This window comes from Monodelphis domestica, chromosome 7 (genome assembly GCF_027887165.1).
Source record: "Monodelphis domestica isolate mMonDom1 chromosome 7, mMonDom1.pri, whole genome shotgun sequence".
Taxonomy (NCBI): domain Eukaryota; kingdom Metazoa; phylum Chordata; class Mammalia; order Didelphimorphia; family Didelphidae; genus Monodelphis; species Monodelphis domestica.
In genome coordinates this window covers 265,637,468-265,655,398 of record NC_077233.1, presented here as the reverse complement: position 1 = coordinate 265,655,398, position 17,931 = coordinate 265,637,468, and the positions used below count along the sequence as shown (strand labels likewise).

At 46.2% G+C, this 17,931-nt stretch overlaps 2 protein-coding genes across 3 annotated transcripts in view; one reads left to right on the top strand and one right to left on the bottom strand.

The window, feature by feature from the left end:
• Positions 1 to 17,931, top strand: part of SLC5A10 (solute carrier family 5 member 10) — a 190,043-nt gene that overhangs the window by 83,374 nt on the left and 88,738 nt on the right. The window lies entirely within an intron of this gene.
• FAM83G (family with sequence similarity 83 member G) overlaps positions 1 to 17,931 on the bottom strand; it is a 59,960-nt gene that overhangs the window by 11,269 nt on the left and 30,760 nt on the right. For both annotated transcript variants that reach the window (XM_007497956.3, XM_007497957.3), the window contains exon 3: positions 16,348 to 16,515. In XM_007497956.3, coding sequence (XP_007498018.1) covers positions 16,348 to 16,515 — 168 coding nt within the window. The remainder of the gene's footprint in view (positions 1 to 16,347; positions 16,516 to 17,931) is intronic.

Sequence of the window (17,931 nt, the reverse complement as noted above, 5' to 3'; positions counted from 1 at the left end):
AATAAACAAGTGATAAATCATATTTTCATTTGCATTTCTACTCCTACAGTTCTTTCTCTGGAGATGGATAGTATTCTTTGTCATAAGTCCCTTAGAATTGTCTTGGATCACTGTGTTGCTGTTAGTAGCAAAGTTTATCACATTTGATCATTCCATAGTATCTCAGTTACTGTATATGATGTTCTCCTAGTTCTGCTTATTTCACTCTGGATCAGTTCATGTAAGTCTTTCCAATTTCTTTCTGAAATCATCCTGTTCATCATTCCTTATAGCACAATATTATTCCATCACCATCATATACCACATTTTGTTCACATTCCCCAACTGAGGGACATCCCTTTAGTTTCTAATTCCTTGCCACCATGAAAAGTGCAGTTATAAATATGTTTTGTACACACAGGTCCTTTCCAATTTTTTTTTATCTCTTTGGCATACAGACCTAGGAGTAGTATTGCTGGATCATAAGGTATGCATTCTTTTATAGACCTTTGGGCATAATTCCATATTGCCCTCCAGAATGGTCGAATCAATTCACAACTCCACCAGCAATGCATTAGTGTCCCAATTTTGCCACACTCCCTTGAAAATTTATTATCTTCCTTTACTGTCATACCTCATAGTTGTTTTAATTTGCATTTCTCTAATCAAGAGGGACTAACAACATTTTTTCATATGATTATTGATAGCTTTGATTTCTTCATCTGAAAACTGCCTATTCGTATACTTTGACCATTTATCAACTGGGGAATGAGTTGGTTTCTTATAAATTTGACTTAGTTCTTTATATATTTGAGAAATTGGACCTTTATCAGAGAAATTTATTGTAAATTTTTCTCCAGTTTGTTGCTTCCCTTCTAATCTTGGTTATATTGGTTTTGTTTGTACAAAATCTTTTAAATTTAATATAATCAAAAATTTTCATTTTACATCTTGAATTGTTCTCTATCTCTGGGTCATACATTTTCCCCTTCTCCATAGATCTGAGAGGTAAACAAGTCTATGTTCCTCTAATTTACTTATATCATTCTTAATGTTTAGATCATATCTCCATTTTTTACCTTACTTTGGCATAGGGTGTGAGATATTGATCTAAACCTAATTTCTGTCATATTATTTTCCAATTTTCCAAGCAGTTTTGGTCAAATAGTGAGTTCTCATCCCCAAAGCTGGGATCTTTGGGTTTATCAAACACTAGATTGCTGAGGTCATTTACCCCATGTCTATTCCATTGATCCACCCTTCTATTTCTTAGTCAGGACCAGATTGTCTTGATGATTACTGCTTTATACTACTGTTTAAGATCTGGTACTGGCTAGACCACCTGCCTTCACTTTTTTTATTTCATTAGTTCACTTGATATTTTTTACCTTTTGTTCTTCCAGATAAATTTTGTTATTTCTATAAAATAGGTTTTTGGTAGTTTGATAGGTGTGGCACTGAATAAGTAAATTAATTTAGGTATTTTATTATATTTGTTTGGCCCACCCAGGATAGAGCTGTTTAAAAGCTGTGTGGGAAGCCAGAAAAATGGCTGGCAAAAAGCAAGACACTTAGTCACCTAAAAAGGTCCTTTGTATGCTCTCAACTGCAAAGACCAGGGAGCTGTGGGCGCTCCTATTACCAGAATGCAGCTTCTTCTGGGGAGCAGCTGGCTATCTTTTATTATTACTTGGGAAATGAAGGTCAACCTGTTTGGGGGATTTGACAGCAGCTGAACGTAATGGGAACTAAAATGAACTTGGCTATGATATCCCTGTTGGGACCTGTGTTCCCTGTTAATGCATTTTCCTTTTTGAAGGATACCTGTTGGCAGAATCAATGAATTAATCATGAAGCATTGATTAGGTGCCCATAGGGCTGAAGAGGATTGAAGCACAAATGCTATAGACTGACTTTGCTAGAACATGGCCTTCAAAGGCTTGCATGCTTTGTTCCAGAAAGGATATGAACCTTTTTGGTTGGAAACAGCTGTCCCTAGTTTCTGGAGGGTATTCAAGAGTAACAGGATTACTTCCAAAGTATCATCTCCTGACTTCTTGTAATAGTGAGAGAGAGAGAGAGAGAGAGAGAGAGAGAGAGAGGGAGAGGGAGAGGGAGAGGGAGGGAGAGGGAGAGGGAGAGGGAGAGGGAGAGGGGGAGAGGGAAAGGGAGAGGGGGAGGGGGAGGGGGAGAGGGAGAGAGGGAGAGGGAGAGGGAGAGGGAGAGGGAGGGAGAGGGAGAGGGAGAGGGAGAGAGAGGGAGAGAGAGGGAGAGAAAGAGAAAGAGGAGAGAGAGAGAGGGAGAGAAAGAGAAAGAGAAAGAGAGAGAGAGAGAGAGAGAGAGAGAGAGAGAGAGAGAGAGAGAGAGAGAGAGAGAGAGAGAGAGAGATGCCATCACTGATCAATATCTCTTCTTGGGTTCCTCTGAAGTTCTTCAAAACATGAAAAGGGGAGCAAGCAGATAGGTGGCTCAGGGGATTGAGAGCCAGTCCTTGAGATAGGAGGTCTTGGATTAAAATCTACACTCACACTTCTTCACTGTGTGACCCTGGGCAAGTCACTTAAATCCCATTTCCCAGCACTTACTGCTCTTCTGCCTTGGAGCCAACACACAGTATTGATTCTAATACAGAAGGTAAGAGTTTTAAAGGGGGAAAAACCCATGAAAGGGTGGTCTAGTCCTGGAGTGGAGAGGCTTTTTTCTGGTGTCATTGATCGAACTAGAGTCTAAAAGTTTGAAAAGATCTTCAGAATCTCCTCTTCCAACTTCCGACTCAATGTAAGAATCTCATTTATAGCATCACGACTAGGTGGAAGGTCATCATCCATCTTTGCTTGAACATTTCCTATAACATGGGACTTACTACCTTAGCTTAATTAAATTCGACAAACGTGTTTTGTGCTTACTCGGGATGCTAAGATGAAATGGACACAAGTCTCTGCCCTCCATAAACTTATCACTGCCACAAAGCAGTCTTTCATTGTTAGTCGACTCCAGTTATAAAGTTCTTCTCCGGCTGAGCCTATCTACCTTCCTGTTCCTTGGACACACTGGTCCTCCCTCCGTCATCTGGAGCTGGCCACACACAGGTCTGCATCTAGCACGGCTTCCCCAAGTCTTCTCTTCTCCAGGCTAAATGCTTCAAGTTCAAACAACCATCAACCAACATTTATTAAGCACCTACTATGGGTGAGGCTTTATGTAAATCTCTTTCAAATGATCCTCTAGAGCCTGAGCTCCAGTTTCCTCACCATCCTGCTTCTTTTCCTGTGGACATCACCCAGAACCCCAGGGCTAAAGGGACCTCAGAGGCCCTCTATTGCCAATCAGGCCTGAACAAGACACCCAAGAAAAAGCCCACAACCCTCCAGAGCTTCGGCTTCCGAAGAGCTCTTCTCTGAAATGTTCCTTAAATCAACCCAATGGCCCTAGTTCTGTCTTTTGGGGGTCAAGCAGAACGAGGCGAATTCCTCTCACAATCATACCCATCAGCTAGAAAACTGTTTTACTGTCAAATGTGGATGTGTTTTAATTTAGCATTTATCATCTATTTATTATAAGCAAAAAATGTGTTGTGCTAGTTACTAAGAGTGTGACCAGTGGATAGAATCCTGTTAGGAAGATCTGGGTTCAAATCCCCCTTCTGACCGTTCCTAGACAATATAGAAGATCTGTCCAGGACTTTTCTGTTTCGAGCTATTTAGTCCCTTCAGATGCTTCCAGCAGATTCCTTAAGAGGGTTTCAAAATCCAGCGCCCACGACCCTGCCCCCTGCATGGGATATGGAGATAAGCGAACTCCTTGTACATAAGCCTCTGTGGCTTTAAGCAAACAGGGCAGGGAGTTGGCTTTCTTCCAAGGCAATTAGCTTTTGCGACTTTGTACCAGGCATGGAACCACACTTGGGGGTTGGAAGTAGGAACAAAGCGGTCTTGGGAAGGGATTTCCCAGACGTGTGTTGCTGCCACTGTTACAACCACAGAGCAGACTTGTGTGCGTCATGTTGAGCTTGTCTGTCATTTCTTGAATGTCTGTCCTATGAGAGAATACTTAAGCTGTCAGGATGCAGACAGCTGGGGACTGAGCTTTTCTGAACTCCTCTTCAAAAAGAGGGGAAAGTTGACAAAACGGGGAGGTAGCGCTTGGTCTTAGTCTCTCCCCCGTTTTCTCCCCTCCGCTGTCTGTCTCCTCTTCTTCCATACACGGGTGGCTTTGGGGCGTCCTCCCCTATCAAGTCTAACTCTGAGATCTTCTGGCCCTCATTCCTGGTTCAGCGTGAACATCAGTCACACGCTGTGTGTGCCCTTCGCCCAGCGGAGTTTGCCCTTTAAGACCCATGTTTGTGGAATAAAAGTCTCCTTCTTCTAGTAAAGGAGTTTCAGGTCTGGCAGAGCACGGGGTGAAGGGCCTTCCTGAAGCAGCCTCCTACTGGGCCTCCCTAGTAAGGCCAGCCTTTCCTCCCCACTAAGGTTGGCTGGGTTAATGAGGTAATGTCTGCAGTCTTCTAGCTCCTGAGAGGGGGGTGAAAAGTAGACGGAGTACAAAGCAGCATTGTTAAGCTCCATCACCCCCCAATCCCCCGGTATTTCTTTCCAGCGAGAGGCCCCTACCATGAAAAAAACGGTAGAACAATAAACTGACAAGGCACACAACCAGCAGTTGTCCGAGGGAACGAGGAGAGAAAAGCAGCTTGCTCTGGTGAGATCCTTCCCTGTACAAACACTACGGCCACCTCAACCCCTCAAGAGAAAAAGAGAAAGAAAATCCCTTCCAGGTGAACCTTCTCGCCTTCTGGAGCAATGAGACCAAGGGATGTGTCTGTGACAGGGATGCAGGGTGCAAATGTGGCAGGAGTATCCGTCTGGGCCCTGCCTTCCTCTGCAAAGTCTGAATGCTATAACGGGAGTAACCCTCTTCCTCTGGCTGAAGGAAGGGCTGACAGCCACATCTAATGGCACCGAGGCCAAAAGGGGCTTCCCAGGAGCGCGGCAGGGCTGCCCAACTCCCGCCCTGCAGCGTTTTCTCCATGACTGCTGGGTTCATGCTGGGGGCCTGGGCCCCAGCCCACCCAAACCTAATGTAGCTCTGCTTTGGGGCCACTTAGCGCGCGTGCTGTAGTGGATAAATGGCTGAATGGAGTCAAGTGGTGCCTCTGCCACAAACTAGCGGCACGTCTCTAGGCACTTCAACTCTCCGGTGTCCAGACCGGATGAAAACGAACTGGGAAGTGAGAAGCAAAACAAGCAGAAGCACACCACCCCGCCAATAATACTAAGTTGTGCCCTTCGGAGTCCGCGTGAGGTGCTGGAGGGATCCGCCGCTGCTCTGGAGGGTGGCCTGAATGCTGGGGGAGGGGGTTTCCTCCCCTGGGAGCTCCCATTCCGCTGAGATCTCAGGTGGCGTCGCTACCCCCGGTGAGCAGTCTTGTGATCTGGGCTGTGGTCAGGGCTGCCCGAGGTAGAGAGTATTCATGGCCGAGAGATAGGCCACGCATGCCCTTAATGCCAGTTTGCCCTGGTACTAAATACACAGCCCTAATCTTGGCTTGGGTCACACCTATTTGTCTTAGACTGTTTTCTTTGGGGGGGGGGGGGAGTCTGGGCTTGGACCAAGGGCTTGAACCAGTTTTGTTTGAGCCCAAATCCCGAATGAGCTACGTGAACGTAGCAGCCTCCAACAGTAACCCCAAGTCTTCTCTTAGAGAAAGGGGACCCAAATCAGCCGGGCGGAACTGGGATCCACCCTAGAGAGTTTCTAAGAGCAGTGAACGACACCCTTTGTACCCAATTAAACTGACATCTCCTTTCGACTCCTTGCCTCGTCATAAGCCGAAAGGGCCCTCATAAATGTTATCGGGGATGGATGGCAAAGTGTAGCTGGAGTAGCTCAGCAGGGGACAGCGTGGCTTGGCAGCAATCACAAGATGAAGCTACAGGTCCAGAGGTCTGCATCTGGCCGGTTCACTTTATGACTGGCTAGGCTCTTTCCCTTACTTGGTAGTTTGGGGTCCCCACCTGTGACGTGGGACTGTGGTACTTCACGGAAAAGCCACTGCCAAAGCTGGGGAGTTCTGGGGCTTCTTGGGTAAGGGCCCCTGGTCTCCGCCAGCCATCGCCAAAACGATCAAATCATCAAGAGGATTCCATAAAGATCTCGATATCTACGCCTATCACGCAAACTCTTTTCAGGACCTCTCCACGCTGAATTCTGTGCTTCTGGAGGCGACTTGAGTCTATCCAGGATAAATGAATTATAAATCCCAGAGAAGTCCAAAAAAGGAGACCCGCCTATATAGTCCAATGGCGGTTAGAGGCTCAATGGTCATCCCTGCTGGGCCTCTGGGGCTTAGCTAGAAGACTTGCTTAAAGAGAACCCTTCTCTCCACCATCTTGGATATCTGGTCTGTCCCTTGGATGATTACAGTTGCCTTGGGCTCCTTGCCTCAAGAATCTCTTCAGCTCCAGCCCGTCCCCTGCAGCTGCCAAAGTGATTTTCCAGAAGCGTGTCTGACCATACTGACCCACGGACACCACCCTCTCAGGCTTCCATGGCCTCCAAACTTTCAAGCTCTGGAATACTTCCAAGATGAAGTGTGTTTGGTAAAGTTGTCTTCCTCCGTGAATTCTACAGGCCTGCCATACTGTCCTGCTTGATGCTCCTTAAGTCCACTGCTCCATCTCTGTGTGCAGGCCTCACCGGCCCCCCTACCTGAGATGCTCCCCTCCGTACTTGCACTCCTTAGAAACTGGCTTTCTTTGAAGACTCAGATCAAACCCAGCCTGCCACGGGAGGCCTCTCCCAGTCCTCCAGGCTGAGACTGCCTTCCTAACTGGGGTCACTCCACCTTCTCTAGGTCCACCTTTATGGACACGATGTCCCCCCCATTAAGGAGCACGCTTCTTGGGGGCAGAGGGTATTTGTTGCTTTTTCTTTGCATCACTGAAAAGAAACCCGGGGCATGGTTCATGCCTGAGGAGCCCTGGAGACACGGAGAGTGCTGTGAAACTGGGAAGAGCAGACAAGACGGGTTGAGGCTTAACACCCGGCCTCAGAATGAAGAAGAGGATCTCGCTCTGGTGACTGAACCTTAAGGGAGACACTGACAAACAGAAACACGTCTGAAAAGGATGCCTTCCTTCCTTCCCTGCAAGTCGAGCTCCTGCTCCCAGGGATCTGGCGGCGGCGGCTGAGAGATTCTGAATGCCAGGTGCCTCTGCCAATGCCGCGCTCAAGGTGCTCCTACTCAGAGCATCTTTATGCCCAGCTTGTCCAGGCTGTAGGGGGCACACAGTAGGAGACAGAAGGCTCTCTCTGTCTCAAAGCTCACTCTCACAAAACAGAAATCAGTATGGTGGCAAAGGAAGTCCACTGAAGCTACTGAGCAGAGACCACCGAATTCCCTCCAGTAGCCCATGGCTACTTCCCACTTTTTCTCCCTAGGGACCCAACGGGGTGGACTTGGAATAGGAGCCAATTCTCCTTGCCCTCGCCTGACATCTCTCGAGGGAGCACCAGGAAATGGAAACTGGGACACAACTGAAATCTTGACTGAAAGGTTTTCTTTGACAGGAACAACGAGGCAGGAGAAAGCAGATGATTGAGCCTAGAGACTAACTGTTCCCTCAGATGGGAGACAGACAATGGGGAGATTATCAGTCATCAAAGCCTGGATGATTTTGTTTCAAGGGATGGTCTTGGCTCTGTTGGAAAAGCATCTAGTCATTCATGGTGCTGTCCCCATTTCTGGTCCTTCTTCTTAGGACAGGGAGTATCCTTGGTATCATCATCATCATCATCACTGTCGTCATTATCATATGACTTCACTGGGTACAATTTACAAAGTTTACAATTTATGAGAAACTGGCACATCCCTTACCTCATTTGTTCCTCACAAGACCTTTGCCTGTAGACAAGGCTGGGATTGTTAGCTCCCCTTGGCAAATGAGGAAACTGAGGCTCAGACAGGCTAAGTGACTTTTCAAAGGTCACACAGCTAATAAACAAAGCATCAGACTTTCAACTATTAGACTGGGTGAAGGAGAAGTGAGTTTGTATAAGTTGTATGACACACATCTGACCCAGGACACAATGCCTTCTCCAGGCCCCAGAATGGGCTGGCAACAGATAAGCCAAACCTATTGGGTCCTGCTTAAATGTTATGCATCCTGAGCCAGGACACCATGTGGTATGGGCTCTTATCATAATCCGGGGGGGGGGGGACTCATTCCCACTTATGGGTGCACAGGTGATATTTGCTCTTCGAGGGTACAAGTATATTGGTATCAAAGAGACCACATCCAGGAAACAGTGCCAGAAATGAAAAAAAGACCGCTGGCCAGTGTGCTCCTCACCGCAGTGTCTATACAGAGCAAAAGCAGGTGGCAGACCATTATGGCAAACTCTTGAAGGCAGGGATGGTTTGCACTTTTATCTGTCTCCTCAGCTCTTAGCACTGTGCTTGGCACAGAGGAGGTTTGTTCCTTACCTTCTGTATTGATTCTAAGGCAGATCGGTAAGGGCTAGGCAATGGGGGCTGTGACTTGCCCAAGGTCACACAGCTAGGGAATGTCTGAGGCCACATTGGAACCTAGGACCTCTCATCTCAGGTCTGACTCAACCCCCTGAGTCACCTAGCTGCCTCCCACAGTAGGTGTTTTAATAAATGTTTGTTGAGCTGGGAAGAATACCAGTGTGATGAAAGGAGCTATGTAGACAGAATGAAAGTGATGTCAGCCTGTTACTAGTTTCCACGGCTAGATTCGCCAGATGACTTCTTTCAATGCTTCCAAAATGGGTCAATGTTTCCAAAATGGCCTGACAGCTGTCTAGCTTCTCTGTCCTTCTCAGAACTCAAAAGCACTTCTGGCCTAGTCTTACTTTCTTTTGATAGAACTCAGCAGAAGAGAGACACAAATAATAAGGAGAAATGAAATAAAGAATTATGGACTAGAAATCAGGATACCTGAGCCCCAAACCTGACATCAGTTCACTGTGTGGTATCTTGGGTCTTAGTTTTCCCCACAATAAAGCATAAGGATTGGACTAAAAAAAGATGTGCTCTATGAGCTCTTTTGGTATTAGCATTTAAAGTAGAAGATTCTAGAAAAGATAGTTTCTTAGGGGAAGGGTGCCAGAGAGAGACAAGAGCAAACGAAAAGAAACACAGGCACGAGTGAAACAGAACGTCTGGGGCAGGTGAAGGCCCTGAGGCTTAGCTTACAAAGAAAGAATTTTTCTGGGTCTCTGCTTCCTCCTCTGTAAATGAGGGGGTTGGGAAAGATGGTTTCTCAGTCTCTCTTCCAGCTTTAAATTCTAAGATAACCCCTATTAAAAGCCAAAGGGAGAAGAGACAGTTGTGAGGTATTTCAGCATGGCAGCTAAGGATCAAATGAGATAGACTGGAGTATTTGGTCAAATTCTGCTTTTCCTGGAGGGGTTCCAAGTCAGGCTAACTTTGCCTAGAGAGCAGGTGCAAACTAGAACTGGAAGAATCCAGATGAATATTATTCCCCAACAACTGGCCAAAGAAAAAGGAAGGAGTTTGAAAAGTAAAGGTCCTTGGGGCTGAAGAACAGACTTGAACTGGCTATACTATCAGCCTGAATATCAGTGGTTTCACTGCTTTGGATCAGTTCACAACTCCACCAGCAATGAATTAATGTCCCGACTTTGCCACATCCCCTCCAGCACTCATTACTTTCCATAGCTGTCATGTTAGCCAATCTGCTAGGTGTGAGCTGGTACCTCAGGGTTGTTTTGATTTGCATCTCTCTAATTATAAGAGATTTAGAACACTTTTTCATGTGTTTATTTTCTTTGACTGAAAATTGCCTATTTATGTCCCTTGCCCATTTATCAATTGGAGAATGACATTTTTTTGAACAATTTTTTGTACAATTGGTTTAGTGCTTTATAAATTTGAGTAATTAGACCTTTGTCAGAGGCTTTTGTAATGAAGATTGTTTCCCAATTTGTTTCTTCCCTTCTAATTTTGGTTGCATTGATTTTGTTTGTACAAAACCTTTTTAATTTAATGTAATCAAAATTATTGATTTTACATTTTGTGACTCTTTCTAAGTCTTGCTTGGTTCTAAAATCTTTACCTTCCCAAAAGTCTGACATGTATACTATTCTGTGTTCACATAGTTTTCTTTCATTCACCCATTCTGAGTTTATCTTGGTGTAGGGTGTGAGGTGTTGATCCAAACCTAATCTTTCCCACACTGTCTTCCAATTTTCCCAGCAGTTTTTATCAAATAGTGGATTTTTGCCCCCAAATCTGGGATCTTTGGGCTTGTCATAGACTGTCTTGCTGAGTTCACTTACCCCAAGTCTATTCCACTGATCCTCCTTTCTGTCTCTTAGCCAGTACCAAATTGTTTTGATGTGAATATCAGTGGTCTCACTGCTTTGGGGGGAATAAACCTGTCTTTCATCCTTGTTTCCATGGCTACCAAAGCAAATAGAAGTCATATGCAAGGTCATAATTTGAACCCAGGAAATTCTCTCTAAATTGGACAATTATTAGTTTTTCTGGTTCAGCTGTATAAGACTGAGTTGTTCTTTTTTAAACAAAGTCAAGTTACTGGCAGGTAGCGCTTGACTCCTATTGTTGGTAGCAGCAGGGTTCCATCTGGTCTCTGACAAACTCTTGGGGGACAGTTATTGGGAAACTATGGCCCTTACTTAACAATGCACAAAGAGCACGTATTAGATAAGTACATGGGTAGGCACCCATGGCAGGTAGAGCTGCAGAACTCCTAGGCAGTACGGAGAAGGAGCTCAGACTGAAGGTTGAGGTATGAGCTAGGGCAGTGATGGTGAACCTTTCAGAGATTGAGTGCTGTGTCCCCCCTCCCCCCACCCAGAGACCAAGCGCCCCCCCCCCACACACACACACCTTACCCTAGACAGGGGAGGGAGGAAGTGCTCCCATTGGGATGCTGGCCAGAGGGGTGGGTGATATCCTTGGGCACATGGAGAGGGGAAGGGAACAACTTGTCCCAAGTTCCTCTGGCTTTCTAGTAATGAACTCTGGCAAGCCATGGTGCACATGTCCAATAACGAGGGCTCTGTATGCCAAAGGTTTGCCACCATGGAGCTAGGGGATTACTTCAGTTTCAGAACCTAAATTCTTGGCAACTTGGGGCCTAAATTCTAGTCTGGGGGACCTTGGACAAATCACTGTGTTTCAATTTCATCATTAGTGAAATGGGGATGATAGGCCTAACCCAGTCTACCACCTAGAGGGATCATCAGGATTTTTATCATTAATAATAATAATAATAACTCATTTTTATATAAAGTTATGAAATTTACAGAGTACTTTTCTCACAGCAGCACTTTAAGGAATTTTTACACCCATTTCAAAAATGTTGAAACAAAGACTCCAAAAAATGAAATGGTTTTCCTAAGGTCCCACAGCTGAATTCCTGAGGCAAGATTCTAATCAGATCTCTTCACTCTAGCAATCTTTCCACTATGCCTCTAAAGATGTAACAAGGATTTGGGAATTACTGAATTCTCCCAATCCAAATCTCAACAGCTTTGAGGATTTTGATCCAGGAATAATTTTGGCTCAGCTCCAGGCCAGAAATAGAAAAGGTGGAAATTGTTCAGCAGTAGGCCTTTAGCTTTGGCTGGTCTTCTATGGCTTACAAAAGGTTATAGGTTTGCTGGGTGACTTGGTCCTAACCAAGAAGCGTTCAATGCTTCAATGGACTAACACAATGACATGGTCCAGAATGGGCCAATACTGCTACAGCCCACCAGTAGGCAGGGCCTTACACATTCCTCCAAGCCAACCTCCCTTCCAGTCCCATTGCCCCAGAGTCAGTGTCCCTTCTTTAATAACTCAGCCTGGGACAGAATTCTCAGGAAACATTTCTCAGAAAGGAACATTCTCAAGCTCTCTTGCTGCTTCCCTGGCCAGAGCTGGAATGTGCCTCCCCCGCTTCCCCACGGCCCACAGGATCTAGTCCAAGTTCCTCAGCCTGGATTTTCCCATTATGAACTCTCTGCTCCCACCCAGGCCAATCCAGCACACATGATGCTCTCCTTATGGCTCCCCCTACCTGGAATGCCCTTGCCACCCATCTAAATTTTACTTCAGTCTCAGTTCAAACCAGAATTCCTCTTGATATAGCAACCATTTCTACTCCCTCCTAGTACTTACTGTCTATGCTTCATCAGGGACAGCCTTCTGAATGTCTTTTTTTGTTTTCATAAGTGTCCCCTCCCTCCCCTCCACCCTAGAGTAGAATAGAGTAGAATTCCACAGTCAGGCCCACCCCAATGCCTGGATCTCCCACCACACCCAGGGGCATGATACAAACTTGTTTAATGAATGAGAGTAGGGAACAGCCAAAGGATTACCAAGAGAGGAAACTGCAAGGAAAAAGCTCTTCAGGACAAGCTGCTGCCCATGCCCACCCAGGGGGAAGGGAGGAGCCCAGGGCAGTTAGGGCAGGGCCTCTGGCAGAGGTGACAGATCACAGGAGCTGGGCCTGTAGAAGCTTGAGGAATAAATGGCAAGTTGTCTGGGGCAGGGGATGAGATGTGGGGAGAGATCGACTCCTGGGGACTCCTCTGCAGCAAGGAGGCATTGTGGTGTAGTGGACAGCACACCAGACTGGGAGCCTGCCCCTTCATGTGTATAATTACCTGACTTAGAGATGTAAGGGACCTTAGATGTCATCTCTCCAACCCTTTCCTTTAATAGATGATAAAACTGGGGTTCGCGGAATACAAGTGACTGGTCCAAAATCCCACAGAGAGTAAGCATCAGAAATGGGATTTGAACTCAGATCTAGGGTCCCTTTTGGTTGTAAGTGTCCCATTTGAGCCTCAGGTGACAGAAGCACAAAGGGGGTGATGGAGAAATGCACCAGAAGTAGATTTACACATACTGTCTCCTTTCCTCCCAAGAACTGACGGGGTGTCCACGGGTGATCAGTTTCTAATTGTGTCTCTCCATTTTATACAATGAGTATATTTCTCTACTAGACATGGATGTTTATGGGTGAATAAACAGCAAAAACTCAGACTTCCATTCTAGAACTCTTCGGGCACCTTTGCAAAGAAAATAAGGTCACAGAGGTGTTTGACTATCACTAAGTCTGGGTGACCTCCTTGCTAAACAGGAAGATGGAAGCTGGATAAATTAGCAGGCCAAGAAAGAGTAAATTCTCACTATTGCTTACAGGAGAAAATAGTAAAATCATAAAATGTTAAGGACCTTAAAGGCAATCTAATCAAATCTCCACTTTTATCGAGGAAGAAATTAAACCACAGAGAATGGAAGTAATCTCTGCATATATGCAATTCAGGGGCAAAATCCAGACTAGAACCCTAGAACTTTAAAAACGACACTCCTCTGGTGGGGTAGGCGTCTATTCTGCTGAATACGATTCCCCTGTACCTTAGTCCTGTCTCCTCCAATTTCCCTCACTCTCCTTTGTGATATCCTTTTTTTTTTAAGCCCTTGCCTGCTGTCTTAGAATTGATATAAGGATCAGTTCCAAGGCATAAGAGCAGTAAGAGGTAGGCAACTGAGGTTAAGTGACTTGCCTAGAGTCACACTGAGGTCACGCTTGAACCCAAGACCTGTCACCAGACCTGGCTCTCTAGCCATTGAACCAACTAGCTGCCCCTTGTAAGTGATATTATTTAAGCACTTATCCTTCCTCCAAAAGAAGATAGGACAGAAATCAGGTCAGATCTGAGTAGGATAAAGATCCTTGAACAGGGGTGGCATGCCAAGTGGACTACATCAGGGTTTGGAACATTCTGTCTGTCTGACAGGTGAGTTACACTTTAAATGGGGCTCCTCTGAGTTTAGCAGGGGCTCACAGGTGTTTTTGTAATGTAATAAAGTCCTCCTTATTACCGAACCCTCCCTTACTTGCACTGATTATAAGGTAAGGCTAATTATTATAATAGCTCGTATTTATATAGTGCTTTAAGGTTTGCAAAGCATTTTACAAATACTCATTTTGTCCTCACAATAAGTCTGGGAAATAAGCGCTAACATCTCCATTTTGCAGTTTAGGAAACGGGCAAACAGAGGTTAAGTCCGAGGATCGCATAGCTAATAAGTGCCAGGTCCATTGCTCTATTCAGCATGCCCCCTGGCTGCCCAGACCTCTAAAGCCACAGGTCTAAGAAATGGCCAGCTCATAGGGGATACGTGGCGAGTGGTGGCTAGAGCTCTCCATTTGAGCAAAGTTTAAAAAATAATAAAAGCTATTACAGAAGTCCTTTGGGAAGTGCTCATACCTCCACCACCAACAAGCCTGCAGTGTCTTTGGAAATCCGAGGATGTTCTTGAAAAATGGATTCCTCTTAGAATCCAAACTCCTGAAGGCGGCGCCACGTTCTCCTTGCACCTCTGGTCCCTGGCACGTGGATACAGCCCAAGTGCTTGCTGAACGGAGCCAATCCAGAAGCAGAGCTCTAACACTTTCTATATAAATAGTACCGAGATGCTGCTTCTCTCACTTGGCAGAAGCTCCCTTTGCTCATGGCCAAAGGTCTTCCTTATGTCCCCGAGGAAGTTCTGCTTGCGTCATCTCCCATCCTGTCTCACTCACCCTCTCCAATTCATAGGCTTCTTCTGGCTTTGGTAAAATGGAGATAATAATACTTGCTTTATTTAGCTTTCAGAATTGCTGTGAGGCTCAAGTAAGATAACGAGTGGCAATGGCTTTGTGAACTTTAAAGCACAGGCAGGTGATAGCTATGGCAACAACATCATTGATGATCCATTGTTGTTAAAATCATGTAATTAATAGCAATATCTAGTTACATGGCCTTGGGTTAAGGACATGGAATTGAATTATAGAACTTTTAGGGACTTGAGTGCTAATTTGGTGAAGCCCCTTGATTTTCTGAGATGGAGAAGCTTGTGGCCTAGACAGATGAAGTGAGGACCCTGTAGTAAGGTCACTTATGGCTAATGCCAGAGCCAGGACCACGTTTTCATTCCACCATGATGATTCTCCTGCAGTCCAGTTTCCTCCTCTATACAATGGCGGTCTCTAAATGATGGTCTTCCAGCTTTGGTATTGTATTCTTTCTTATAATTATACGGAGGGCAGGCATGGGGGTCAGAAGGAACAAAGCTGGGGAACCACAAGAAGCCAGCTTACCAGTTGGTCAGATCCAAGCCCAATGGAATCTGCAAACTCAGAAGAAACAGCCATCCCTGCTTCACGTAAGCCACTTGAAAGGGCTCAGGCTTGGGAGTCAGGGGAAAAGATCACACTTGGAAAAATGCACTTAAATTACAGGCTTGGCGCGTGGAAGCTTGTTAACCAGGCATGTCTGGAGTCTCTCTTATTTCTGCATCTTTGTTCATACTATTGAAGCTATGCAGGCTAATTAATTCAAAGTTCTGGCCTTCTGTGTAGGGTCTAGGCCTTTCTCTGAGGCCTCCCCACTGCCCAGGGCCTTTCGTCCTTCTGTCAGACCCCTCAGGACAGTGGCTGGCACGTAGCAGGGACTTAACAAAAATCTGACTGATTGATTTCTCACCATGGCTTACAAGAGGAAATGGCAAAGTCATTAAATGACATGGCTAGGAAGGGCCTTAAAGGTAATCTAGTCGGAGAAAGTGAACCTTGGAGAATGGAAGTTCAAGGTCTTATCTGCAATTGAGTAGCAAAATCCAGACTAGAACCCTAATCCTCAGATTACTAGTCCAAGGCTCTACCCACACGTAACACTACCTCTTTCCAATGTCCTTAGCCTGGCCTTTCCCGTCTGGTTCTAAATCCTCCACTCCAATAAGCCAGTTGCCTCAGTTTCCCTAAAATGTCTAGCCTACAAGAGTTTTCACGCGGCTCCCTTTCTTTGCCATGCAATCCTTTTCTTCTATGCTTCTCTAAACCTTGTGCATGCTTCTGGACTCAGTTAGTGCTACCTTCTCCAGGTAGCCTTGCTTGGCCCCCCAGCGCTACCCCTTCCCCTGAGCTCCTCTAGCATCCCCCCGGACACTCCCTTGGCATCTAAGATTCTGTCTGGTTATCTTCTCCCCACAATCTCCTGCTCACAGCTCTCCTGCAAGCCCTTTGAGCTTAGAGGGAATGTCACACTTCTTCTGGTCCTTGTTTCACCCCCAAACCCTCATGCTCTATCCTAGTATTCCTTCTAAGACAGGCGAATGACACTGGAGTTAAGTCCGGGCTTACATGGCTAGGAAGCATCTAAAGATAGATTTGAACCCAGGACCTTCTGATTCCAGGCCTGGTACTCCTCACTGTCCCCAGACCTCCTTGTGGCCAGGCCCAGGGAGTCAGGAGCGTATTCTTTGACTGCCACGTGCAAGGTGAGGCTCTTCAGCCTCCGGCACATTCCGGCCAGCCCTACCTTCATGTGTCCTGTGTGCATCTGGGCCCGCTCACACATGTGCAAGAAGTACTTCACGTTGGCCTCGTCCACGATAACATACACGGCCACCTTCCTCTTAAAGCCGGCGTCCAGCAGGTCCTTGAAGATGTCCACGTCTGTGAACATGTCCATGACCACAGCAATCACCTGTCGAGAGAGGTCAGAGCAGTGAGTCTCGGAGCTGGCCCAGCTTCTTCCCAGCTCGCTCCCTGCACTAGCCGTAGGGCCGCGATCAGACACGGGACAGCCGGGAAGCCCTCAGAGATGATGGAACATCTATTCTAATGAAGCTTAGAACCTCTAGAGCCATGTTCCGCGACCTCCCCTACCAGCGGGAATTACAAATGGGCTCCTCCACACTCGGCTACTTTGATTTTTTAGGGTTTTATTGATGCGTTCTCTTCTACCGTTGTGATGTTTCTGGAAACACTTTTTTTTTTTAATATAACAAAGAAAAACAAGCAAAAATCAGGGCCACACAGTGCACACGGCTGACGATGTTTACATTGCGCCATGGTAGTCCCTCCTGCCAGCCACAAAGAGAGGGATGCCTCACCGTCTATTCTCCCTAAGACCTTCATTAAAAGAAAGCTGAAGACTTTTAGGAAGGGGGAATTCACTTGCCCAAGGCCACAGAGCGCCATAGAACTCGCCCAAGAAGTGCTCCTGGGAGAAGAGCGCGGAGGAGACTCCAGTGACTGGTCTCATAAGCAGGGACAAGGCAGATGGGAGATCTAGGGCAGCAGGCTCTGAGCCTTGCCGGTCACATGCATCTTGTCTCACCGACAACCACGGAGAGCAGACTGTCTTGGCATTAAAAATATGCGCACTTATAAGAAGAAATATTTAAAAGAACTGCCCTGGCCAGGTAAGCTGCCTAACTTGACTATCCTGACCCGTAGCCCAGGGGCTCTTGCTTGGGACCAAGCAGGTCTGGGCTGCTGGTTTTCCCATTCAGGCCATTTCAGATTCTCATTTTTAAGTTGAAAACCTTTCTAGAAGACAAACATGGTTATACAAGCTTGTCTTCCATCGTGCCATCCCAAACCCTGGGAGCCTCAAGTCAGTCCACGTCAGCACTTTCTTTTGGGTTTGGCAAAGAGATTAATTATATGTAATAACCAATTTCCACATGCATTTTCTTAAGTTATAGGATCCAAATGGCCTCCTTCCCCCCTCCTAGAGCTAGCAAGACTTCAGTTTGGGTTATACGTGTATTATCATGCAGAACATACTTCCATATTGTTCAATTCAGCACTTCTTAAGTGCCTTCTGTGTTCGAGGCACTGTGGTAGGTCCTGGGAATACACAGACAGAAACAAAAGGATCCTGCTCGAGAAATTTACATTCTGTTATCACCAATGATCACACAGATGAATAAATACACAGCATCTACATACACAGTCAGGCAAAGCAATTTCGCGGGGGAGAGCACTGATAACAGGGAATCAGGAAGGGGAAGGCTTCCCAGAGGAGGTGACCCCTGGACTGTGCTCTGAAGGAAGCGAGGGAGTGGAGGAGAGGCAGGGAAAGAGGGAAACTGTCCTCAACGCGGAGAGACCG